The sequence below is a fragment of the Piliocolobus tephrosceles genome, chromosome 11, assembly GCF_002776525.5.
Source record: "Piliocolobus tephrosceles isolate RC106 chromosome 11, ASM277652v3, whole genome shotgun sequence".
In the NCBI taxonomy this organism is placed as follows: Eukaryota; Metazoa; Chordata; class Mammalia; order Primates; family Cercopithecidae; genus Piliocolobus; species Piliocolobus tephrosceles.
In genome coordinates this window covers 64499622-64526513 of record NC_045444.1, presented here as the reverse complement: position 1 = coordinate 64526513, position 26892 = coordinate 64499622, and the positions used below count along the sequence as shown (strand labels likewise).

General features: G+C 37.9%; 1 protein-coding gene across 2 annotated transcripts; it reads right to left on the bottom strand.

Moving 5' to 3' along the window:
- Positions 1-1207: 1207 nt before the first annotated feature.
- Positions 1208-26158, bottom strand: PLEKHA3 (pleckstrin homology domain containing A3). 2 transcript variants are annotated; one of them, XM_023212343.1, is made up of 9 exons: positions 25673-26158; positions 20739-20855; positions 17538-17584; positions 15410-15565; positions 12412-12548; positions 10759-10923; positions 7037-7080; positions 5120-5235; positions 1208-2537 (listed from the first exon to the last, which is right to left on the bottom strand). In XM_023212343.1, exons 4-9 carry the CDS (start codon positions 15540-15542, stop codon positions 2410-2412), a joined length of 723 nt encoding a protein of 240 aa, XP_023068111.1. In that variant the 5' UTR covers positions 15543-15565; positions 17538-17584; positions 20739-20855; positions 25673-26158; the 3' UTR covers positions 1208-2409. The 2 variants fall into 2 exon arrangements, with proteins under 2 accessions (XP_023068111.1, XP_023068110.1); XM_023212342.1 differs by lacking the exon at positions 17538-17584.
- Between the last annotated feature and the right edge of the window lie 734 nt (positions 26159-26892).

Below are 26892 nucleotides of genomic sequence, written 5' to 3'. Positions count from 1 at the left end.
CTTTTGCTTAGAAGATCACTGATACGCTGCCAAAAGAACCTCCAAATTTCTCTTTCTCAATAACTTTTCATGTTTTTCAATAACCCCATGACCTAGACAAAGCAAAAAAGGGACTACTGATAACTAATAATAACCAACAATTTTTCTATAAAGTATAGAACAACTTGACAAGCTTAAATTCTTACAGAATTGTTATTTGGTTCATCTTTTTCTTCAAGTTCAAAAAAGGCACACTGGAAAATAAAGGACTCCTCAAAATGCAAGAGTCCCTTAAGCTTTATAGGTTTCTTCACGCTACTAATTCACTGATCAAAACCTGGATATAATTCAAGATATATTTATACTCCCACAAAAAAAAAGATTTCACAGATGTTTTTGGTTCCTAACAATAACAACAAAAAGTGGCTCCAACTCATAACAAAAGACATAATTAGGGATACCGCAAACCTGTTCAAGGACCTGTTTCAAGGGGGAAAAAATGATACAAACCAGAAATAATTGCATTGTATTTTAAAAATATTTACAGAAAACTCTTCACGAACCCATCTTTTTGGATAAAGCAATAGAAAATGGCTGTGACCGTTTTCTATAAGTTCAAAAGCTTGTTATGGTGTTTTCATTATAAAACTATTACTTCAAAAAAACTCACTACCAGAAAAATCTCCCGATCAATAGCACCCTGAACTTCATGGTCTTAACACTGTACAAGTTCTTACTACAAAATAAAAAAAATAAAAAATAATTTAAAAAACACTTGATTACCTGCTCAACATTATAATTTACTACATTATCAAACTTTTTTTTTTCAAATTAGACATATGAAGTACAACTCACGAGCAGGAAAAGACTCCACTGAATATAAAGTAGTCTGATGACCTGTGTGCTATTTAAAATTACAAACACTTTAAGTAGCAAAGAGTTTACCCAAACACATATTAATGTATAGACTGTTTATGTCCATTTTAAACTTAAGATGGAAGGCCTATAATTACAGTTTTTTAAATAAATACCAAATATTATTTCAAAATATCCCATATAAACTTACAAGAGGAACTGAAATAAAATGAAATAGGCCACACCATTCTAAGCTCACAGGGCAACAAAAACTAAAAGCAATCATTTGTGTCTTCACCAGCAGGCCTAAATATATAAACTCAAATCCATTAGAATTATATTAGTGCCTAATAAAGATTAGACAGAATATCAATGAATGTAAAAAATACAATGTATTATATGATGTGTTTGAATGCAAAAACCACACATTTATTAAACATATGATTAACTTAAAAACAACACACCAGTTTGTTTTAAAGTGCTCCTTCACCAAAACCTTAAAAAAAACTATCAACCCAAAGTGAGTTCAAAACAACAGATTATAAGGCAAACAATGACAATAGGTATAGACAGGCACTACCAAAAAATGCTATTTGTTCTTTAATTAAATAATGCCATTCTCAAGTGATATACAGCAGTCATCTTGACAGAATTCCTTTTTGTATAAATATTCATAAATAAAAATGTCTCTAGACATTGAAAAGAGCTGCAAACAATACTTTACAACAGCAGCTTAATGTCTATTTTAGGAAAAAAAAAAAGCACTAAAATCCTCTTCCATTGAAAGTTGTTTATTTCTCTGGTATAAGTGAGCAAAGTCACTATAGCATTAAAATCTCTTTTCTAGAACAATGTAAAGAACAACGTATACACATCTTAAATTTGGTAGGTCACAAAAGTTAGAATGCAATCATCTTTTGAGGCAACAAGAAAATAAATAAAAATTAAACACTTTAACCAAACATTTGGAATGACAAATCAGTAGTGTCAACTTCACATATGAAGGACAATACAGTCTGGTTAAAGATGCTCAATATGTCATGGTAATTGGGCTAAAGATACTTAAAATATTGTGTTTCCTTTCTGATTAAAGGAATATAATACAATCACCATCAAGCTGTTATCGTAACTCATTTTTAGCTGTGGTAAAGTGACCATTTGGTCCATGGCACAAGTTACATATATCACACTTCTGTCAAACTGAAACCTTATAAGATTTCATGTTTATAAGCTACAATACACCCTGACCAAGCTGTCAGTCCTCTCACAGTTTTTTAGAAAAATATCTACATTTGTCCTTATGGATGTCAAAATGTTACACCATCATTTGTCTAAAAAAAAAAAAAAAAAAAAAGATGCACATTCATACTGTGAGTTATTAGGAAAATACTCTTGCAAACAAACTATATAAAGATAAAATACACTTCAAAAGTATGTGGTTTGTTTTCTTGTCTGTTTTACAATATTCTATAAAGTGCAGAGTCCTAAGGGAAAAAACTAGTCCCTATAACAATAGTTTAATTACAGCAGCTTTTGCATAGCAATACTTAGAGGAAGTTGGACACTTCAGTTTCTTCAGGAAGAGAAGGATGGAAGAGTATCTTCCGATTCAGATTTTTTTTTGGCCATAAGTCTGCTTTCTTCAGGAATGGTTGCTGATGCCAAATCTCCATTAAGTGTATTTTTTGAACAGTGAACAGGTCCTATGAAGACATTGGTAAAAACGTTAAACATCCTGTCAATATTAACTCCAGTCCTCTGTGAAAGAACATTTTAAATTTCCTATTCAGGGACATGAAATTCCTTTAGCTTCCTGCTAATTTTTTATTTCCTTGTTTGTTTCACACAGGAAAACTTAACTTTTAGAGTAGAGTATCAACAGTCACAAGGAAAAACATCAGAATTCATGGGATAAATGACGAAACTGCCTGAAGTAGAGATTTTTGTTTTGTTCATTGCTAGAATCATGGTTGGCACATAACAAGCAGTCAATAAATACCTGCTGAATTGAATTTAATCTTTATTAATTAAATATTGCTCTTTCAGCCTATTTTAATGCTGTTAATATCCTCCTTGTTCCTAGGCAAACAAACCAAGACCCATAAAAGGATACATGCCTTACCCAACATCACACAATTGGTAACAGAACGAGGACTAAATTCAGGTATTCCTCTTTTCATTCTAAGACTTTCTGAGCAAAGCTGACAAGGTACTTCACACTGAAAGATCCCATTTCTCCATTTGTAATGTAGCTCACAGAACTATCACTGCAGCTCCATGTTAATACAGCTGACTACACTGGCATAGTCCTGTTCTAAGGCAGTTGTACCTTTATACACATTGTTTGAGTTTACCATCATCATTTATTACTTTCATACTTTTTGAAAAAGCTTGTTTAAAAAAATAGAAGCAGTTGCATCTCACAAGAAGAATATTTTTGAGTAACAACTTTCAACCAAAACTGCCAACTGCAAAATATATACTTTCTAGAAGGAGCACTAATTCAATCTTTGCTTTGTCAGCTAATTAAAACACTAAACTAGTATAAACAGGAAAAACTCTAAGGATAAAATTTCTGACCTAGTCTATACTTGCTAATAGTTCTAGAGAAGTGAACTATATGTATGCATGTATATATGTGTGTGTGTGTGTGTGTGTGTGACTAGTTTTGTTACAGTCCATAACAGTTAAACTGGGGGATGCTAAATACAATGAGCATGTACACCTAGATCTTTTGAAAATTATTTTCAAATATTCAGGACTAGGGTAACGAGAAGAAAAGAATTCTAAAGAAAAATGGATGGCTTTTAAAAAATTATTTTAGTAATCACAAATGATCCTCTTAAAAAAAAAAAAAGATGTCACACTTAAAGAAAAGTACAAGGTAGCATACAGAACTCCTTCATGAACTCTGGATTAAGAGTCATGTGTAAAAGGCATAAAGAATAAAGAGAATCAGAATCTATCTTACCTGCCTCAGATAACACTTTTTTCACATACTCAACCTCTTTAACCCTCCTTCTCTCCTCCTCTTCTCTTCCAGGTCTTGCTTGATTGGCCCAAGAAAGTTTCTTTCTCCCTTCCCCTTCCCGGTTTCCTTCCTTCATTTCTCTACCCATATCTCAATTTAAATTCAAAATGTTAATAAGCATAGAATAGTGCCATATATTAATAAATAGATGATTAGTTCAGTTAAAAAAAAAAGTGAGCATTAAAAAAAAAAAAAAAAAAAAAAAACAGATGCTATCACTCCTAAAACTCCAAAAATGACCAGCAATCCTTTTTAAAATTGCCATGTGTGTGAACTAAACCTGTTTAACTTTCTGGTTACATAAAACAACTCCAGCTTAACCAATGTTTTCAATACACTCAAATGCTAGAAATACACCATTGTTTTGTCCCATTTCAGCCATACTATGAATTCACTGGGTTCTTCTAGGCTATTCAAAGAGCTAACCACCACTTATCATGTCATTTCCACAAGAAAAATAAAATCTGTTTTCCAAACAAATGACTTACAAATGAACTACTAGAACACAACTTGTTCCTTAATTGGAAATTGTACATAGTTTCTATCCCACATGCTTCCTGAGAAATAGTAAAGACTTGGAGAGTAGAAGTCTATTTATAGAGATGTAATAATAAGACTATATTTGCGTTCACTGCAAATCATGGTCACTACTATCTTACTAGATATTCTGACACACTTTCAAAGCTTCTTCTATGAAGAGAAAAATTTTAAAATTTTAACATAAATCACAAAACCTTTCCCAAAAACATTCAATCACAGTATGCTGCCTCTTTAATAAGAAAAAGGTACAGGAATGAATGCTACTATAATTCACCATGACTGCCAGACAAAATTCTTTTCCTTAGCCATTTCAAGGTATTTTAGTAAAGTAACAATGCTGACTTTTATATGAACTTGGAACTTGCCTTTATTTTCCCCTAGAATCCTGCTAACAATTCATGCCTTCTTCCGAAATGTTTTTTAAGTGCAAGTATAGTGGTGGTAAAAGATCATGATATTCTATAAATATATATCTAAGATACAATATTTACAAAGCAATCCTCAGCACTCCTTAGTTAATAACAAACCTGTCCGTAAGAGGATATATGAGTTTTCACTGATTGAGCGCTGTTTGCTTACCTCTGAATGAAGGAATCAATCAAAGAAACAAAGTACAATGTTCAATGTTAGTATACTTCATTTCCAGAAACTACAGAGCCCCACAGTAATTTTGCTGAATATGCCAAAGAAAGAGACAGAACCTATGTCACTTACTATCTGGGTCTTCAAGAGGAATATCATTACAAGAATCTGTATCTGAGTAGGTTCTTCGGCGTCGCTGGGAGAGTCGGTGAAGTGTAGATACTGGTTCTTTTATAGAGTGGCTACTCCTGCAAATTAAATAAAAAGCATTAAATTGTAAGGCCTTACATAAATAAAAACACCCTCAACTGGAATTTTAAATGACTTCTCTTTAAGTGAAAAAAGAATTATTTTTATGCTCAACGTCCCATGTTAGCAACATTCTACTCAGAAGTCAAAAACAAGTGAACCCATTTAGATGACAGCTGATAACCTGGAGAATATGGCTTCTGAGCTGAACTAAAAGGAAGAGGGGTATAATGAAGAAGTAGTGACTTCTATAGGGGAGACTCCAGAGAGCAGACATTATCAGTCGGTTTACAAATGTTTGAAAACTAAAAGTCATAGGTTTCATGAGTGCATGTATTTCAAGTCAATCCATATCTGATCAAAACCAGCAGACTGAAAGAAATGGGCAAGGAGTTCATAGAGCTAGAGGTAGACTCACTCACAGCAGCAAGAGAAGATAAAGATGGCAAAAAGGAGCCTAGAAAAACTTTTTTAAAAATCTGTCTCAAAAAATTAAACAGAGAAGCAAATCACCACCACCTAATAGCACCTCCGCTACTATTTTTGTAACAGCCCAACATTACTGTACTTAATGACAACCTTGATTCATCAGGAAACAAATAAGATTTTAAAATTATTATGTTATGAAGTAGAAAGGATAGAAAACTTTCTTTCATAAAAATAAAAGTTGATTAAGCTTCCATTTTTCTGAAAAATTCAGTTGGTGGGACTCTTGATTCCCTGACAACGTTGGGCATATACATCACTGGACTCCTCTGAGTATTTGACGGTTTAATCAAAGATTGTATAATCATCAGGGTAAAAAATTAAAACATGACAAAACAATAAGGGCCCAGCATTTAACAGTGCAAATATAGAGAAATAAATGCTAATGTCACTAAAATTAAATCACTTTCCAAAGAACCAAGTAAGACAACCATAGCAACTTAAAGGACTATTACCTAACAAAATAATAGTTTAACAACTTAGTATTTTGAGATCTATCCAGAAGGTAAAATTTTTTAATGTATTGATATGAATAGGTACTTTAAAATATCAAGTGGTTTTCTCTTTTCAGCAAGATCTTTTTCTCTTAATGAAATAACAGCTCAGCATGAATAGATGATGCTATAAACAGCTGAGGTAAAATGAGCCCCAGCTGTGGAGTCTTAATACATAAAAAATGTACTTCTGTCTAACCATAACTTGATATATAGTCATGCGTCTCTTAATGACAAGGATGCAATGTATCACCAGGTGATTCTGTCACTGTGGAAACATCACAGAGTGTGCTTACACAAAGCTAGCTAGTATAGCCTACTACACATGTAGGCAATGTGGTATAGCCTATTATTCCTAGGCTACAAACTTGTACTGCATGTTACTGTACTGAATGCTGTGGGTGACTGTAACACAATGGTACATGTGTATCTAAACATACCTAAACATGGAAAAAGTACAGTAAAAATATGGTATTATAATTTTATGAGGCCACTGTCACATATGCAGTCTATCATCGATGGAAAAGTCATTCTTCAATATATGACTGTATTTCAAACATCTAAAAAAGGTAAAATGGCTGGCAAGGTGCTTACCTTGCTGGTTAATTAATTAATTCATTTTTTTCTTTACGACTACCTACTGAGGCCAGGCCCTTATACTAAATACTAGGAGATAAATACTGAGAGATAAAATGCTGGTTTCAGAATCAGACCTAACCCATACAGAGTTTACATTCCACACCACTTGTTAAAGGCCCAGAGAACTTCCCTAGATGGGTATAGTTTGAGAGAACTTAGTCAAAAGAAAAGGTTCTTTTACCTCTCTGAACTGCAAGAACCAGGGTGGCTGACAGAACGCTTCATCTAGAAATTTTGAAAAAAAAAAAAAAATTACCATAATCCACATCAAGTAGAATCATGCAGCTCTAATTTACTATTATCATAATAAACATAAATTTATTCAGAGAAAAAGATACCTGGGAAAACAAAATTTATCTTTCACAGACTTGAGTAACATAATTAGCACAACATCAAGCTTTCTCTCTAATAACTGTTAACTGGAATCTTTTCAACACACACCAAAAACATATTGGATTCTTTTTTCAAAAGTAAAAACCAAATTTTATACATAATACATATATGTGCATGTGTACACAAATATAAAAAACAGGGTATATAACTATAAATAGGATATAAATGTGATAAAAAGGAGCATCTAGCAAGCCAGAAAATATTCTAATAAATATCTCTTTTTAAAGGGAAGTAGTAGAAGAGTCAGGTAGCAAAGCTTCTCTTTACCATTAATTATTTAGGTAGCTGATATACAAATGTTCTGAAGTGTGGTTTTCATGGAAGACAGCATCAATAATTTAAGACTTTAAAGAACTCAGAAGAGCCCTAAGTCTCAATGGATTTCTAAAACATATATTTAAAAAAAAAAAAATACCTAATTAGGCAGAGCATTTAAAAAATATGATAAATACTAAACATAATTTGGAAGATCCAACTACTCCATCAAAATATGAAGGGAGGCAGTCAAGAAAAATTGATTAATTCAAAGTTTAACACGGTAGCAGAAAAACAAAGATTATACTAAAGGTTTAGGGTGACTGCTTTTGTATACATGAGCCCAAGAGTCTAACAAGCCCAGGTCTAACATTTATGTTATGTAAATGCCTTCTATATTTGGAACATGAGCCATTAGTTGCTCTGAGAAATACCAGTTGAAATGATAAGAGCTATGACCCACCCAATCTGTAGTCTGGGAACATCTGATAAGATTGACATTAAGATGCAAACGGACATTAATATCTCCTTTAACAGAAATTACTTCCTCTAGGCTTACTAACGCAAGGACATCCCCACTATAATAATCACTCAGTCTGTAGGTCCAATGACAGTTGTCTGAACTTTTATGATGACTTGAAATAAAGTTAAATGCAAGTTTACTCTAAGATGGATTCATTGAGATTAACTATATAAAGCGCTCATAAAGATCAGATTAAATTGTTTTGGAATACTCAAATTTTCAGCTTTATTTTTCATATAAATAAATGTAAGTTTTTCATATAAATAAATAATGTTCTTAAAAAAAAAAAAAACATGAAGACTGTCTGACCTTACTTTCCATGCTATTTGTCTCTAGAACTATTACATAAGCCACAATTCTTGCTCTTTTTATCAAGTTTTTGAAAAAGCTTGTTTTGAAAATGGCATAGCTAGCAAAAATAAGCAGCTTCTAATCTAATATTTCCTAAATTAATGTATCAGATTTCCTGTAATTTTTCTATTGAAGGTTTTAGCTTTAAAAAAACAATTATTTTAGTTTCTTATATGTAAAATACACATTATGACTACTCTGGACTAGAGAGCATTTGTAACATAAGGGATTTCCTGAGAAGTTCAATGCAGAAGCAAGGCAACTCTGAGGTTTTACTGCATTTGACTCTAAAAAGTATAGCTGTAAAAAAAAAAAAGTGTACCCTTTGCATATCAACCTCAGGAACATAGCACTATACATCCATCTCAAAAGATGGGTTTATTTGTTCACATATACATGTTAATTAACAGTTTATAGCATATCTACAATTGTCCTAAAAAGCAACATTGTCAAACTATGTTTTACTCAACACCACAGTCCTGTAAAATGGTATTAAAAAATACATACAATGGGTCAGGCGCAGTGGCTCACGCCTGTAATCCCAACACTTTGGGAGACTGAGGCGGGCGGATCAGGAGGTCAGGAGATCCAGATCATCCTGGCTAACATAGTGAAACCCTGTCTCTATCAAAAATACAAAAAATTAGCCGGGCGTGGTGGAGGGCACCTGTGGTCCCAGCTGCTCAGGAGGCTGAGGCAGGAGAATGGCATGAACCCGGGAGGCAGAGCCTGCAGTGAGCCCAGATTGTGCCACTGCACTCCTGCCTGGGTGACAGAGCGAGACTCCATCACAAAAAAAAAAAAAAAGGAAAAGAAAAAAAAAAAATCTATATATATATATATGAAATGGGCTCAATTGTCAAATAAATTTCAGAAACACTGTACACTACACTTCCACCTCTCAGAGATTCATAATACACTTCAGCATAAAAGAGGGTGTGACAGCTGGGCATGGTGGCTTATGCCTGTAATCCCAACACTTTGGGAGGCTGAAGCGGGAAGACTGCTTGAAGCTAGGAGTTTGAGACCAGCCTGGGCAACAAAATGGGACCCCATCTCTACAAAAAATAAATTGAAAAACTTAGCTTGAAGCCAGGAGTTTGAGACCAGCTTAGGCAACAACATGAGATCATCTCCACAAATAAGTTAAAAGAAGTAGCCAGGCATAGTGGTGTGTGCCTGTAGTCCCAGCTCCTCAGGAGGCTGAGGTGCGAGGATCACTTGAGCTTGGGAGTTTGAGGCTGCAATGAGTTATGATGGTCAGCCTGGGTGACAGAGTGAGATCCTGTCTCTAAAAAAATAAATAAATAAAAAGGCTGTGACAAGTCCTATCAAAGTGTCCTTGTCACATTAGAGAAACTCAATTCATATCATTTAAGTTAACCTAGCAATTCCCAAATTAATCTGGCCATAAAACTCACTTTCATGATACGTTTGTCTCAGAGGAAACTATTAGCCCATCAAACACTGATTAGAAAACAATTATCTAAATAAATCTAGGCAATAATCTTTACTAACTCTCATATAACTAAATTTGCTGGGATAGGTAAGAGAACCTAGGAATAAGTTAGACCCTATTCTCCTAACAAATAGATCTTCAGGTAATTGCTGAAACAGCAACAAGGTGGCATTCTTACTCCTATAAATGGACTCCTGAAAACACTTTGATGAAATAAACTTAAAGTCTCATTAAAGCTTATCTCACCTACAAGTTTCTCACAGCATGCTAGAGCAAATTTATTAGCTCAGAAAGGACAACAGATCTGCCACCCCTGGCAAAAAGAGGACTTGTTGTTCTGAGCAATGAGGAAGTAAGAAACTAACACCGAGCACCTAACAGTAAGCAGGTCAGATACTTTGCAGTGACTCTCTGATATACACTGTATTTTTACACATGAAGAAACTGAAGATCAGCTACTCTGAGGGTTCAGATCCAAATAGTGAGTACAAAACACTGTTCCCACTGGACTATGTTTCAAATTCCTTCTAACTCCTTTAAAGATTTACTTAATTGTACCCCATTGTGACTAAAACCTCATTCCGTTGTGTAATTCTTACTAAGCAGAATAGAGCCTCCCAATTTTTTCTGTGTCACAGCACTCTGTAATATTGTCCTAGATACTGGGGGAAATGGATGAAGCAGCCTGTGGGCAGGCCATGCACAGCCCCTCCAAGCGGAAGGAGACGAGGACACTAGCACAAGTGCTGACCTCATCAGCTGAGAAGCTCTAATATGAAACAGTACAAACAAAAAAATTCAACTTGTTAGCTGTTTCCCCGCCACTGCCTGTTTCCGCCCTGAAAAATAAATACCAAAATGAAACAAAAACCACATGCAACATTACTACTAAAGGAAAAAAAACAAAACAAGAAGTTCAAACCATTTGAACAGGAGAAGGTGACACAGGAGAAACTAAGGGATCCGGATGGGGCAGTTGAAACATCTCAGGTTTAAACTTGGCATTGGCTATCTTCACACATTCCTCGAGCGTTGTGATGAACGTGTTACACGTGGCACTAAGCAGAGAAGAGGCTTCATTCATGTTCTGAAAAATTACACAAAGACTTGAACAGATTTGCATACAATGACATGGAATCATATACAACATTATCACTAAATAAAAAGACATCTCCAACAGACACATTACTATGTTCAAATTTATTTAAAATACAGTACCTTAGAAAATTAAGCTGGGGCAAAAAAAAAAAAGAAGAAAATTAAAACATCTATGAATAAGAAATGCCTGTCTCCTAAACAATGTATGAAACTAGATTCTAAGAAAAAATAAGTTTTGCATTGAATTATCATATTGAAAAATCGTGTACAAAAATTTATCTTAGAGAAATCTAACCTAAACAGTAATTTTCATTTTCCCAAAAGTGGTCACAGACATGGAATACCCTTAGAATTACTTAGTGGCAGTACAATTCATGTCTACCCTCTATCTGTTCTCCCACTTCTTCCTTGACAGAGTAAAAATCCCAATTTTGTTCAGGATCGCAAAGTGCCCTGATCCTGGGGGATGAATAGAGACTGATCTAAGCTAGTCATGGCTATTCCAAGACTCTTTACCAAATGCTCATTTTTTCCTGGTTTCCCTTGAGCCAGAAAAAAAAAAAAAAAAGATGAGAAGTCTGCTGGAGAATTTCTGGGATTTTTGTTCCCCAATTCAAAACCAAGCATAGCAAGTTGAGAAGGACTCTCTCCACCTTGGCAACCCCACTGCCTCCTTGTGAGCTTGACAGTCATCTTGACACCTGGGGCATTAGGAGAAAAACTCAACACATCAAGAATGGCAGGTGGAAAGATGCAACAAGCCTGGGTCCCTAATACTGTCACCGAGCTCCTGTAGCAAGTGTGAGAGCACCTACCTCCAGGGAGCTTGTGGTCAGTTTGTCCTTGGGCTTCTTACACAAGATTCCTCCCCAACAGGAGAAATTCACAGAAGAAGTAGGAAGATTTCTTGCTCCACTTCTATCAAGTTAGGCAAAAAGGGACAGGCAACATGCTGGCCTTTCACCCAGAGAGTGGGATAGCTCACTGGTCCTATTTTACCATAAAGAATGAGCCTATTATAGCCTGATCCTACTAATCTGAGTTTTAATTCCTAAGTCACTGTTCTGAGAAGGATTTGTTTTAAGTTATTCCATAAAGATAAGTTATCAACTCTCACAGTTGAAGCAGGGACCTTATTACCAAAAAAAGAGAATAGCAGCTGTCCAGTGAATTTATGCCGCTAGCCTAGAGAGCAAAGCCTGGAATGCTTCTTCCCCACTCCAACCTCCAAATTATTAGAGTGGCTGCAAAGACAAGCCTTGATCCCTGGAGAAATATGCTACTTCATGTTCTTCTCTGGCCACACAGACAAAACCGAGAAGATGCTACAGATTTCCAGATAGTCTACAGTAGGCAGAACCCAGAAAAGCTGAAAATAGCTCAATGTGAAAATGCCTATCATCTTATGGAATGACTGAGGATCCCCCCAGAGCACTCCAAAGCATAACCACACATGAAGAGATCCTCTTTGCTCTACCTCTGCACTAGGAGATGAATGATTCTCATCATGGTGAACAAATTCCTGTATCGTATGAACTTGCTGCATTAAGAGGTCACAGTAGAGGCGAAGTTCAGACATTTTGGTTTTCAGCGATTCACTGGTTTCACTTATTTCTGAAAAGAACATATATAAATAACCAGTTAGATCATTTTCATATTCTTTGGGCAATGTAACAAAATGTAATCATTTAAAAAAGCAATGAATATAAATACCTATAGCTCAAGAAATGTGAGAACTTGGGAATAGGATACCAGAGCCCTAAGGAAACATCTTCTCTTTAGATAATTGGGAAAAAGCTGACAGTTATATGCCTGCCATGTTTAGGTGATTTCCAGAGATAGGATGATGACCACTGGATATTTTATACAGGATATTTCCATTCCATTACTCATCTTCTATTTAAATAGTGCTTAGTGTTCTTTTGTGAATTGCTTTTTTATTTTGTCCTTTATACATTTTTTTCCAGCTCTGATGGAAAAATATAAACTGATAGTTTGTAAAAGTTCTTACAAATTAAAGATAGTAATCTTTCCTCTATCTTATATACTGCAAATACCTTATCCAGATCTATTAGCTTCCTTTCAGTTCTGTTTATTTTGGCTTACAGAAGTTTTAAATTTTTATGTAATTAAAACTATTATATATAAACATTCATTTATTTTCTTCTGTTCCTTTCAGTTTCATTTTCACATTATACTATTTTCAACATTTTTTATTAAGAGCATATTTTCTTCCTTAGTATCTCCAGACAAACTAAACATCCAGCCATAATCTCAACCACTCACAAGCCAATACCTTTTAAACTAGAAGTATAAGCTACATAGGAGGAAAATTCCTAGAGTAAATTTCTGGTGATTCTCCACACTCCCTGGGCCAGGCCCCAGTGGCCTTGCTCTCTGATCCTAGCCACAAAGCCACTTTTGCCAGAGTGGACAAAGCAGCTCTATCTGCCCATGTAATCTAACCTAAATAAATTCCTGCTCACATTTAAGCCTATTCTTTCTCCTTTTTAAAAAAAACTGTGGTAAAATATACATAAACATAACATTTACTAGTTTAACCACTTTTAAGTATTCATTTCAAAATGTGGCATTAAGTACATTCGTATTTGTAAAATCATTACCACTATCCATCTCGAGAATGTCTTCATCTTCCCCAGCTGAAGGCCTGTACCCACTAAACATTAACCCTATTTCCACCTCCCCCTGGGCCCTGGGAACCAACATTCTATTTTCTGTCTGTATAAATTTGACTGTCCTGGGTATTTCATATAAGTGGAATCATAGACTATATGTCTTTCTGTGATTAGCTTATTTCACTTACTGTAATGTCTATAAGGTTCATCCACAGTGTAGCATGTGTCACATTTCCCTTCCTTTTTAAGGCTGAGCAACATTCTATTGTATATTTTGTTTATCCATTCATCTACCAATGAACATTTGGGTTATTTCCATCTTTTAGCTATTGTGAATATCCATTCCTTCTTATCCTACCTGTAGCCATATTCTGTAATGTTTTCATATATTTCAAAATTGTTATAAATTCAATCCTCAGCCTTCATTTCTCAATACCTGTAATTTACCTGCTTTCACTAATGTAATGTGTATTCAATTATAAAAGTAATACATACTTAATAAAAAATTTTGAAAAATAGAAAAAATATAGAAAACAAAAATCAAACAACTGTACTACAGTTTGAATATGGTTAGTTTCCAGCAAAACTCATGTTGAGGCTAGGTCCCCAGTGTGGCAGTGTTAGGAAAGTAGTACCTCTAAGAAGTGCTTAGGTCATTAAAGGGGATTGATACCTTCCTCAAAGGAGTGAGTGAGTTCTCAACCTCTTAGAACTACATTATGGGAAATATAGTTACTATGAGAGCAGGTTGTTATAAATCGAGGCTGCCTCTTGTGTTTGATCTCTTTCTGCACACGCCCGCATTCCCTTGCTTCCTCCACCATGCTATGATATAGCATGAGGCCCTCACCAGAAGCCAACTAGATACAGCTGCCCAATCTTGAACTTCCAGCCTCTAGGGCCATGAGTCATACCTCTTTTCTTTAGAAATTACACAGTCTCAAGTATTGTGTCAAAGCAACAGAAAATGACCTAAGACAAACTATAATCTCACTATCAAGAAATTGTCATTTTCACATTATATCTGTATATGGTTGAACTGATAACATAAATCATTTGCTTTGCTTTCAGTTTCTAAATATCTTTTTGAATTGGCAATATGCATACATGGTAAAGTCAAAAGATACCAAAGGGTATACAGTGACAAGTGAGTCTCCTTCCCACAAATTCCACTTCCAAAGGTAACATTCTGACCAATTCTTACATACCTTTCCTAAGCTAGCCAAAGAATACTAACACTATATATAATTATGAATCCTGCTTTTTTCAATGATCATTTAACCTTGGGCATTTTCTCACACTGAAATTCCTTTTAAACATCTTACTGTCTATATATTAGCCAATGAAAGCACGAGTTCAGGCTGGGCGCAGTGGCTCACGCCTGTAATCCCAGCACTTTGGGAGGCCGAGGCGGGAGGATCACCTGACATCAGGAATTCAAGACTAGCTTGGCCAGCATACAAAATTACAAAAATGCAAAAATTAGCCGGGCATGGTAGCAGGTGCCTGTAATCCCAGCTACTCGGCAGGCTGAGGCTGGAGAATCGCTTGAACCTGGAAGGCAGAGGTTGCAGTAAGCTGAGAAAGCGCCATTGCACTCCAGCCTGGGCAACAGAACGAGGCTCCATTTCAAAAAAAAAAAAGAAAGAAAGAAAGAGTTTATTGAGCCATTCCCCTAAATTTATAGCTTTTACAAAATGTTTACTATGATAAAGATAAATGTAAATCTACATTTCTAATTATTTCCTTGGGATAGATACTAAAAGTGGACAGGCTATTTTATTTATATTTATATTTTTAAGAAACTACTCTCACCACAAGGGAAAAGTTTATAGTTACCTTTTTCTTTTTTAGTCCTTGTATCAGTCAAACACGCTTTGGAGCTCCCCAGAGCGACCAGCCACCTCTGTCTTTCAGCTGCATTCACTGCCTTCATGTAGAAATGCTGCTCTCCAGGAATGATTAATTCCATTCTTGTGTTGTCTGCTGAATGAACTATGATGAAAAACAAAGGGGAAATACAGTTATAGACTTAAGTAATTTAAGGGGAATCAAATAATCATCTAATCACACAGTATCAGATGCTTCATACACCTAAAACAATGATCTATCATTCATGATGCAGCCAGTGCTGCTCCCTGAGGGGCCACCCAGTGGCACTCCCCAAACCAACATTCTCGTATAGACCCAGGGTGATAATGGTGCCAAAGTGATGACAGAGTATGAAAAAGAAAACAGGGACATACTAACTACTGAGAAGTGAGACCCCTCCCCCACCTTGGGGCCACTTATCCTATTAAATACAACTGCAATGAATGTTACACTATCACACATTTTTTACTGATTTCCTTGAAAGTAAAGTCTTTGTTTTCATATCCCCCAAGACTAGGATAGTGCCTGACACATAGAAGGAATGTAATAAATGACTACTACAGCCACCTTCTATCAGAAAAGTAACTCTATGATATGCCCTTAATTATGGATCATAGCATAACACACGGAAGCCATGTATATTTTGAAGACATTTATCTCTTTGCCTCTTTCTACTTCTTCTCCTACACACACACACACACCTCCTTTGATGCTCTGAGAAAAGAGAGCTAATCAGGAATTATGATGAGCCAATCCCAAGTCTTTGTTGTAAAACAAAATTTGTGTTAAGCTGTCATTCGTCAATATTTACTCAGCTCAGAGCAGTGCTAGTAGAAGGGAAGATAGAGGGGAAGAAAAAAAGATGTCTTCACTTCTATACAGTTGACTATTTAACCAAGATACAAACGGACACAACAAAAACAATCAGAATACATATATGTTTAACTCTTTGGTGCAGAGATTTCTTGCGTAATTATGAGAGAAAGTAATTTAAGACAGGAAATTAAAAAGGCTTCAAGAAGAAGGATTTGATGAAAGCAGGATTTGGTTAAGAAAATGAATGAGAAAAAGCTTAAATGAGAAAATAAACACAGAATGTACTGAGATTAGGAAACAAGCAAAAACAGAGGCTTCCATTGTAATGCAAAGTAATATTGATATTCGTTTAGCCAGCACAGTGGTGCAAGCATGTACTCCCAGTACCTGTAGACCCAGCAACTTGGGAGGGAGAAGGCTGAGGCAAGAGGATCGCTGGAGCCCAGTACAGGCTGTGGTGAGCTACAGTCACACCACTGCACTCCAGATTGGGTGACAGAGCAAGACCCTGTCTCAAAAAAAAAAAGAAAAGAAAAAAGGCCGGGCTGTGGCTCACGCCTGTAATCCCAGCACTTTGGGAGGCCGAGGCGGGCGGATCACGAGGTCAGGAGATCGAGACCATCCTGGCTAACACGGTGAAACCCCATCTCTACTAAAAACACAAAAGATTAGCCAGGCGGGCTAATTAGTAGTGGCGGGCGCCTGTATTCCCAGCTACTCGGAAGGCTGAGGCAGGAGAATGGCGTGAACCCAGGAGGCGGACCTTGCAGTGAACTGAGATCGCGCCTCTGCACTCCAACCTAGGCGACAGAGTGAGCCTTGGTCTCAAATAGAAAAGAACAGAAAAAAAGAAAAAGAAAAAAATTTATATTCATGAATGGATAAGTTGGGAGGAGCCAAATTATGAGAGTCCCAGCAAAATCTGGCAGAAGCCCCAACTTAAACAATTAATTGCTATAAATATTGACTAGATGTTTAGTCTATTATGGTAAGTAAGTGCCACAGAAACATTGCTATCTTATTATTCTACTTACATGGGCCATTCTTAGTTGCAGACACTGAAACATACAACCATGCAACAGTCAATTATGAATGCAAAAGATTTCTAGGCTAGGGTAAAACTACTGAACTCCTAAAGCTATAAGGGTAACTTCCTTGCTACTTGCCAATACTAGTGAAAGCACCAGTAATACCTACTTTAAAAGAAAGCAATGCTCTAATTTCTAATGATGTTGCTACAAGATGAAACTAAAATAAGAGGACTCATTTTTAAACATACCAGAATTTATGTATCCAATCAAGGGTGGTCCCCTCCAAAGCTGTCACCTGAAAAGGCAACAAACTTAAAAATGATGCTTCCAAAACATCAGAAAAGATGGACGAGACCTCTAAACACAAAACTACAAAACATTACTGAGAGAAATTAAATATCTAATTAAACAGAGTTAATGGAACAGAAGACTCAATATCATCAAGAATATAATTCTCCTCAAATTGATCTGTAGATTCAACACAATTTCAAACATTCTGGCAGACAGCTGTGGAAATTTATAAGTAAATTCTAAAATGTATAAGGAAATGCAAAGGGCTAACAGCCAATACAGTACTGAAAAAGAACTACAGTTAGGAGACTTTGGCTATCAGATACAAAGAGAATAAAGCTAAAGAAATTAAGGCAATGTAATATTGGCACAAGGATTAACAACAACAACAACAAAAAAAACAGACCACAGAACAGAACAGACAGTCTAGAAAAAGGCCCACACATACATGGTCACTTGCTTTGTGACAAAGATATCTCCATGATGCAATGGGGGAAAGGTTGTTACTAAGTCAAGTACAGACCTAATATAGACCTAAATATAAAAAGGAAAACTATAAACATTCCAGAAAGCAACACACAAGATGTTTTCAGTAGGTCACAAAGGGATCCAGTAAAAGAAATTAACAAATTGGACTTCACTGAAATTAAGAACTTCTGTTCCTCAAAAGGTATCATTAACAAAATGAAAACATAAACTACAGAGTAGAAGAAAACATCTGCAACACAGACTCATCCAGACTATACAAAGAACTCCTACAAATCAACATGAAAGATAGCCAAAGTTAGAAAATGGGCCAAAGACTTGAAGAGGACTTCAAAAGAAGAAAACATTCAACCTTTTTTTTCCTTTTTGTGAGACAGGAGTCTCATTTTGTTGCCCAGGCTGATCTCGAACTCCTGAGCACAAGCGATCTGCCTGCCTTGGCCTCCCAAACTGCTGGGATTACAAACATGAGCTAACGCGCCCGACAAGAGGACATTCAAATGGTTAACATCTAAAAAAGCATTCAACATCATAAGTTATTGAAGAAATGCAAGTGAAAAACCACCATGAGATACCACTACAACACCAGAAATATTCTGAATTTTTAAAATGGATAATACCAAGTTTTAGCAAAGATGCAGAACAACTAGAACTCTAATACTCTGACTGATTGCAGAAAAAAATTGATATAATCACTTTGGAAAACATCTGGCATTGTCTCTGAAAAAGGTTATTGGCCAGGCACAGTGGCTAATGCCAGTAATTCCAACACTTTGGGAGGCCAAAGCGGGCAGATTGGTTAAGCTCAGGAGTTCAAGATCAGCCTGGTTTTGAAACCCCATCTCTACAAAAAACACAAAAACTAGCTGGGCATAGTGACATGTGCCTCTGGTCCCAGCTACTCAGGAGGCTGAGGTAGGAGGATCACCTGAGCCCAGGAGGTCAAGGCTGCAGTGAGCCATGATCACACCACTGCATTCCAGCCTGAGCAAGAGAGTGAGACCCTGTCTCAGAAAAAAAAAAAAAGAAAAGAAAAGAAAAAAAGAAAAAGATTGTCTTCTTGACCAAATTTTAGTCAGGCTCATTTGAGTCCTGTACTCACCTAAGCTTCCTTCTCCATCCTTGTAGAATCCAGTTTTAGTAAGAATCCTACTAAGTCAGTTTAGCCAGAATCCCCTAACACCATATTTCATCACCTGCCCTACCATCTCCCAGCAATGTCTGATCACCCTGGCCTTGGCCTGCCTTCAGCAAGAATCCTGTTAGGTCAATTTAGCCAGAATCCCCACTTACCTCTTAGTAACTTTCCCTCCACTGATACCCTCTCCACCTAACCCTATTCCTTGGTTATAAATTCCCACTTTTCCTTGTACTTGGAGTTGAGCCCAATTTCTCTCCTCCAATGCAATACTCCCTATATCTATCACAATAGTCCTAAATAAAGTTTGTCATACCATTTCAACAAGTGTCAAGAATATTTTTTTCTTTAACAGCTATTAAAGCTGAATGTATGAATATTCAATGCCTTAGCATTCCACTCCAGTTCCAGAGATACACTAAACAGAAATACACACATATGTTCAATAAATGTGTAAGAATGTTTATGGCAGCTTTAGTCACTGTAGTCCCAAAATGGAAATAACCCAAAAATCCTTCAGTACTAGAATGGATACCGAAATTGTGAGATATTCACACAATGGAATACTATACAATAAGAATGACTGAACTACTGTTACATTGAACAATATAGATAAATTTCACAAACACGATGTTGAGTTAAAAAAAAGCAAGACACAAAAGAAAATAATGAATTATTCCATTTATAAAATGTTCAAACGTAGATGACACTTATATATGGCAATTAAATCAGATTAATGGCTACCTTTCAGGAAGACTATTTGATAGCTATGACCCAGAGCTCACCACATCAAAAGAAACACACTTCATGAAGGACAAGTATTTAAGCTAGAGTGGAGAAATGAAAATGACCAGGGGGAAGTCGAACAGTCACTCCCCTGGCACTCTAGTTTTTCCTTCATTCTCTTTGAAGAATTCAGTACTTTTCACTGCCATTTCATCTGATTTCGCCTCCACCCCACACACCCCAACCACACACACAAATGAATCAATGGCCCATAAAATCCTCCTTCACAAAAATTATAGCAGGACCTATCGCTTTATTTCTCCCCTTTTGGAAGAAAAGGAAACCATCTCTATCACCCAGAGGAACTTACCTCCAAATTCAGCAAAGAACCAGAGTTTACGACTCCAACTTCATACTTCATCAAAACCCTACAGAGCTGGCCTCATTATCTTTGGAGTAAAGCTTCCAACTTTTACAATATCTTTCTATTAATTACAACAATAATGAAATAGAATGCTTGTAGACTGAAGGTGGACACTAAAGTAGTATCCACAAGAAATTGTTTGTCAAATCCAAATTGGAAGACTAGCAAAAGTTATTTCCATTCAAAATACATTTGTAGAGGGAGAATTATCAAAAACTGTTTAATTGTGTTAACTGTGATGAAATGCCACTCCTGACTGCTAAGGATATAAATGGTATTAGAAGATCCCTACATGGTTAGAAATGCCTTTTTTACTCTTGTCTGGAGTATGCTGAAGAACCCTTGACTAACCTCCAGTTCCTCTAATCCCATATATTCACTTACCTTTAATTTCACAAACTGCCATCTTTATGCTTCCTTTGCTCCCTTTGCAAACATCATCCTGTGAATCATAGTAGGATAAGATTCCATTATCTAAAACAAACCAACGAGGCTGCCAACCTAAAAAGATCATAAATAACAAAAGGTCAATTGGAAAGACATTACTTTTACCATGTAGAAAACTATGATTTCAAAACTTGCCATCCACATTATTTCTTGGCTCTCAAATAACATTCTGACAATGAAATTTTTAATCACCAAGGCTTATCAAAAATGTTTTTGCATGAGTCTCCACTTTACTGGGAGAGATTTCTGGAGAAATCTCCAGAGCAGCAAAAACACAGGGAGTAATACTTCTAATTCTAGCTCACAGTGTTCTCATTAACAACCCATAAGGCCCATCCTTAGTAATAGCCCTAAACCAGGTATAGCATAACTGCCCTCTTTTCCTAAAAAGGAACAGAGTTGGGGTTATGATATTAAGGGAAAAGCCATGAAGACAGGGATTCTAGCCTTACCTATAGTATCATTCTTTAATTGGATAGTCATACCCTAGGGGCAAATCTTTTCATTTCAATAAATCTCTAAAATTCCCACTCTCTAAAATGTATAGGTTGAACAAGATGACCTCTCAGGTGCCACCTGGCCCTCTAATTCTGCATTGTGACTCTTATAAAATACATACTTCTAAGCAAACTCCCTTAAACACAGTGAGTGCTAAATGAATTCCAGTCTCTTAAATAGAAGCTACATACCCTATGGTGAGAACATAGATTCCCCATGTGATCCCCTCTTCCCTTGTCTGCAGTTGCACAGCTAGGGCAGAAATCCTAGAAACTGCAATTGTTCAATTGATATTTATTCAGTGACCAGAGCTCACATCTATCACAGACTTAGCTCCATGCCAAAGCTGGTGACAAGGATGATGGCTTTCCTTGGCACCCAATTCCCACTCCTCTTTGAAGCCAAACTTGGTGTTCCCTGGAGTCTTATCAAGCATGCTACTAATTTACAACAGTTCACTGACTATTAACATGGTGACCATGCTGGGGGCAGCGTGACTGTCCTTGTTCTTTCCGTGACTATTAAATAACAATTCAGCACAAGTGTTCACGGCTAAAATGTACATTTTAAACCGTGGGTGTTCAAATCCTGGTCACTTTTGCTATAGCCTGCCACATGATTAATCTGATCTTTCCAGGGTCAGATAGTGCCGAGAGGGGAGATGGGTCAATCATCCTTACACTTTAATACAGATCCAGGACTTAATTCCCCAAAAGGATTTATCTTTAACACTTTTGAAATGACAACACTGAGTCATCATAAAAGATTAAATTTTACTTTGTAACCTTGTTTAGGAAGGCAGGGAATGCAGTAATGCAGTTCAGAAAGATAGATATCTAAAGCAATTAAAAACCAGCAACTTTCAGGTTCCTGGAAGATTCGTTTTTGTGAAACAACAGAGTATTCCCTAGTGAGACCTAAACAAATTAGAAAGTAAGTTATTTTGGTATATGGACTTTATCTTGCTCATCACTGCATTCCCAGCAACTAGAATGGTGCCTGGCACATAAGAGGTACCAAAAAAATCTATTTCTCAAGTGACTGAATAAATAAATGAATGAATAAATACCCCAAAAGTGAGGTATTTCATGGATTGCTGCTGTTGTTGTTTTGTTTTTTTGAGACAGGGTCTTGCTCTGCTGCCCAGGCTGAAGTGCAGTGGCATGAACATGGCTCACCACAGCCTCGACCTCCTAGGCTCAAAAGGTCCTCCCACCTCAGCCTCCCAAGTAGTTAGGACTATAGACATGCCACCAAGACTGGCTAATTTTTTAATTTTTTATAGAGATGAAGTCTCACCATGTTGCCCAGGCTCGTCTCAAATTCCTGGACTCAAGTAATCCTGCCACCTTGGCCTTTCAAAGTGCTAGGATTACGGGTGTGGGCCACCACACCTGGCAGATATTTCAGATTAACCATGAGAATATAGATATACAATATATCTTTGAGAGTATATTGTATTGATCATGCATGGAAATGATAAAAATATTATCTTTCCAAACACTAATTTACCTTGTCAAACAAATTATAAGCAGGGGGTGGTGAAAATACACTCCTCCACCCAGGTCTAGTGTGCCTATAGGACAAATTATGATTTTGCAAGCCTGCAGTACTGCAATTCAATATCTCTTTAAAACAAATATTGGGCAAAATGATTCATTTAGAATTTGTAGCAACATGAAAGGTGAGTGGTTGAACATATTAATATAATCAAGCCTGTTAATTATCTCTACACACTTTTCGAAGAAACATTTAATAAAACAATTTCTAATTGATTCACACACTCAAATAACACAGGGTAATATCTGTGAAAAAGAGTCACAGGTATTCCCTTTCTAAAATTCTTTTTTTTTTTTAATTCTTTTTATCCCAAACTACCAAATGTTACTGAAATTCTTACTCCTTACAAAGGATTCTCAAATAACACTATCTTTTTTTTTTTTTTTTTGAGATAGAGTCTCACTCTGTTGCCAAGGTTTGAGTGCAAGTGGTGCAATATGGGCTCACTGTAACCTCTGCCTCCCAGGCTCAAGTAATTCTCATGCCTCAGCCTCCCAAGTAGCTAGGACTACAGGTGCACGCCATCATGCCTGGCTAATTTTTTGTATTTTTTGTAGGGACAGGGTTTCGCCATGTTGGCCAGGTTGGTCTCAAACTCCTTACCTCAAGCTATCTGCCCGTCTCAGCCTCCCAATGTGCTAAGATTACAGGCATGGGCCACCGTGCCTGAACAACACTATCATTACACTGAAAGATCACTTAGTATGAATAGCTGCTCATCCTTATGACCTATGATGAACTAAAATTAATCATCAGCACGCTGTCGACTCAAATTTAACTTTTAAAAATGAAATTATTCCAACCAAAAGATTTCTTTTCGACCAGCTTCTACAATGCATACTAGAAGTTGACTAAATGCCCTGCAAAGACTAAAATCTAAATCACATGCAGTGAAAAGCTCAACCACTGGTTATTTAGTACCATAGGAAATGAGGAAATGGCCACCAAGACCAGGTTTCACCTCAATTCTTAAATTATGACTCATCTCAGTAATGACCCAATGGTTCCTCTGGCATGACCTCCACAATACATGACCTCCACAATTCCTAAGCATGCTTAGGAATACTTGCAATGAGATGAGCTTTTGCATCTCAAAGCATACAAGCTACTGTCTTTTTGTTTTGTTTTGTTAATTTGAGACAGGATCTCGCTCTGTTAGCCAGGCTGGAATGTGTGGGTACAATCATAGCTCACTGATCCTAGCTCACTGCAGCCTCCATTTCCCTAGCTCAAGCAATCCTCTCGCCTCCGCCTCCTCAGTAGCTGGGACTATAGGCGTGCACCACCACACCTAGCTAATTTTTTTGTTTGTTTGTTTACTAGAGACCACATCTCCCTGTGTGGCACAGGTTGGTCTTGAGCTCAAGCAATCCTCCCACGTCCGCCCCCCAAAGTGCTGGGACTACAGGGGTGAAGCACTTTACTGTCTTTAACAGTTAACACTATACCTCAACCAAACAATATAACTGCTGTATAACTGCTCTCACAAGGGCTCAAATGAAAATGCCCAATAAAAAATATTTATCTAACTTTTAAATGTTTCCCGTTAAAACATGTCACTTATAGAAATAAATTGACTTTTAAGTTTGAACAAAATAAAACATCTGTGTATCATAAATGTTAAAAGCATTTGCTGCTATCAATCTGGCTTTAGCATTCTAAGAAATCAAAAAGCAGGTATAACTGTAGCCCAGTGCTTATGCCTGAAAAAGTTTATGTGCACATTTTGCACAAGATGAGGTGGACACAAGTTGAGAGTACCACACAATTACTGAGGGATTCGATACTTTTGGCAGAGGGAGTAAGTGGGCAGCAAGTCATGATTTGCCTATGCTAGACCCCCCCAAAAAAAATCTGTTTACTGTTCAAATTTATGTTAAAACCATCCTCTCACTTAGTGAGGTCACGACATGTCCTGGACATGAGGAAGGCATGTCCAGGACAAAATAGCTAATCACTCTGGCCTTATCAGACTGAGATCCTGAAAGAATAACTGACTTGGCCTGATTGTTGGTTGATGGCAGAGATTGGACTACAACTCAAATTTAAGGAGCTTTTAAATAAGCCAGACTGCCAATGTCATGGAAAGGAGCCCTTTCCTGCTGGTCTCTGATTTCTTCAAAGTTCTCCCTTCTACCCACTTCACAGGTGAAAGTGACTTGCCTGCTCCCTTTCTGTGTATTGGCACTGTCTTCCACTATTTCTCACACAGTTAACAGAATTCCCCAACGTAAGGATACTTCATTGACAATCCTTGAGAGAATATTATCTGGGGACAGCTTCCAAAATCATGCTCGCTAAGCTCGAACAACCTCAACAAGACAACTTTTTTAAATAAAATGTTAAGGAAATTAGAAGAAATACAGAAAAGAGTTCTTAAAATTAAATCTTGTAGTTGAAACAATTAAAGGGTCCTTTCCAGTCCAATACTCTGACAACTCAGTTATTAACAAAATGCTCTTAAAGTATGAATACTAAGTGTGAATAAGGACGGAGATCGCAACAACACATGTAGGGTGACTTGAGAATTTTTCCGGAGGCTACAAGAGGCAAAGATTGGTATTATCACACTAGCAAATAAGTGGCAGGTGCACTTCCCACCCTCTAGAAGGTGCGCAGCCTCAAACCCTCCCCTGAAGAGGCCAGAAGGACTCAATAAGCCTGGAATCCAGTACAGCGAATTCGCTCTGAGGGTCCGCGGAGGCCAGACGGAGGAAGAGAAGCCCCGGACCCGCCTTCTCCGCAGCTTCCTGCCTAAGCCCCTCCAAGCCCCCCGCCTCTCCCCTCTTCCCTCATCACGCGAGCCCCCATACCTGTGAGATAGTTGGTCCACTTGTACAAAACCCCCTCCATGCTTCAGAGCCCCACACCGCGCATCCTCCCGGCCCGGCGCCAGCCGCGGTGATGGGGTAGGCGCGGGGCCTGGGGCAGCCACTCCCGGCCCGCCCGGGCCCCCTCCCCCGGCGCCCGCCGCCGGCAGTAAGCCGCCCTCTGCCTGCGCGCGCCGCCGGGACGTGGCGGCCCTTAGAGGCCGGGACAGCGGGCGCCGCGTGGAGCTCGGGGGCCGCGAGGCGTGGGCCTGGACATCCTGGAGTAAGCCTCGGCGGCGGCGGCCGCGACAACGGCAAAAATGCGACCGCGACCGGCCTCCTGCTCGCGCCTCCGCGGCCCGGCGCTGCCTCTTCCTCGCCTGCCTTCCTTCCCCCCGGGCTCCCCGTTTGTTTTCATTGACCCCGACGTCGCTTTCACTTCCTGGATAAAAGGGGCCGGATCGTCCCGGGAAACCCCTCCCCGGCGGCGGGGCTGAAGGAGCGGGCGCGGCCTGCGGCCTCGCCGCCTAGCCAGAGGCTGCGTGAGGAGGGCGGACCTACGCGTCGCACCCTCGGCCTGCCAGCTAGGGCCGCCCTTCTCCTCTCACGGGCCCAGGGCCAACAGTCCCCAGGCTCCCTAGTCTCCCCCTGGCCGCCAAGGCCCAGGCCGACCGTCCCCGGGGGCCGAGGCCTTCGGGCTCCACTGCGCGCGCAGCCCCGGTGCCCACCCGAGGAGGAGCTCCCCGCACACTCATCCCTCGGGCACTTAGTTCTCTCGGGTTTTCCGTTTTTTGGGGGGTTTTTTTTCTGAAAAAGTACATAATATCCTGTTTTTTCATAAAATCCTGTTTTTTCTTCAAAAATAAATAAAAGCCTTCCTATTTCTGTTTGCTTCGTATTTTCCTCATATTCAAAGGGTCTGAAATTATCTCCTATGAAGGCAATGTGCAACAGACGGGGTCCTCTGACAAGGAATGGCGATGGCTCCCCAATGAACTGTCATCACGCCAATAATTAACCTTGGATAGCCACAATTTTATTTAGAATATTAAACGTGGAACTTGACTTTGGAATTTGAGTCTAGAAAGGGGGACTTCCCCCTAGCTTTTATGACTTTTGAAACTCCTGCTTGGACGCAATCGTCATCTTGTATAATAGACAGTAATTTTCAGGTTTATGGAATTTTGCAAACTTTAAGCAAAGCACATCAATCGGGCTCAGTG

Coding starts and splice junctions, on each gene's coding strand:
- PLEKHA3 (XM_023212342.1), bottom strand. CDS start 25,712: ATGGAGGGGGTTTTGTACAAGTGGACCAACTATCTCACAG. Junction 20,856..25,672: donor GTGGACCAACTATCTCACAG/GTATGGGGGCTC, acceptor TGATCTTTTTAG/GTTGGCAGCCTCGTTGGTTT. Junction 10,924..12,411: donor ATTCATCTCCTAGTGCAGAG/GTAGAGCAAAGA, acceptor GTAATTTTTCAG/AACATGAATGAAGCCTCTTC.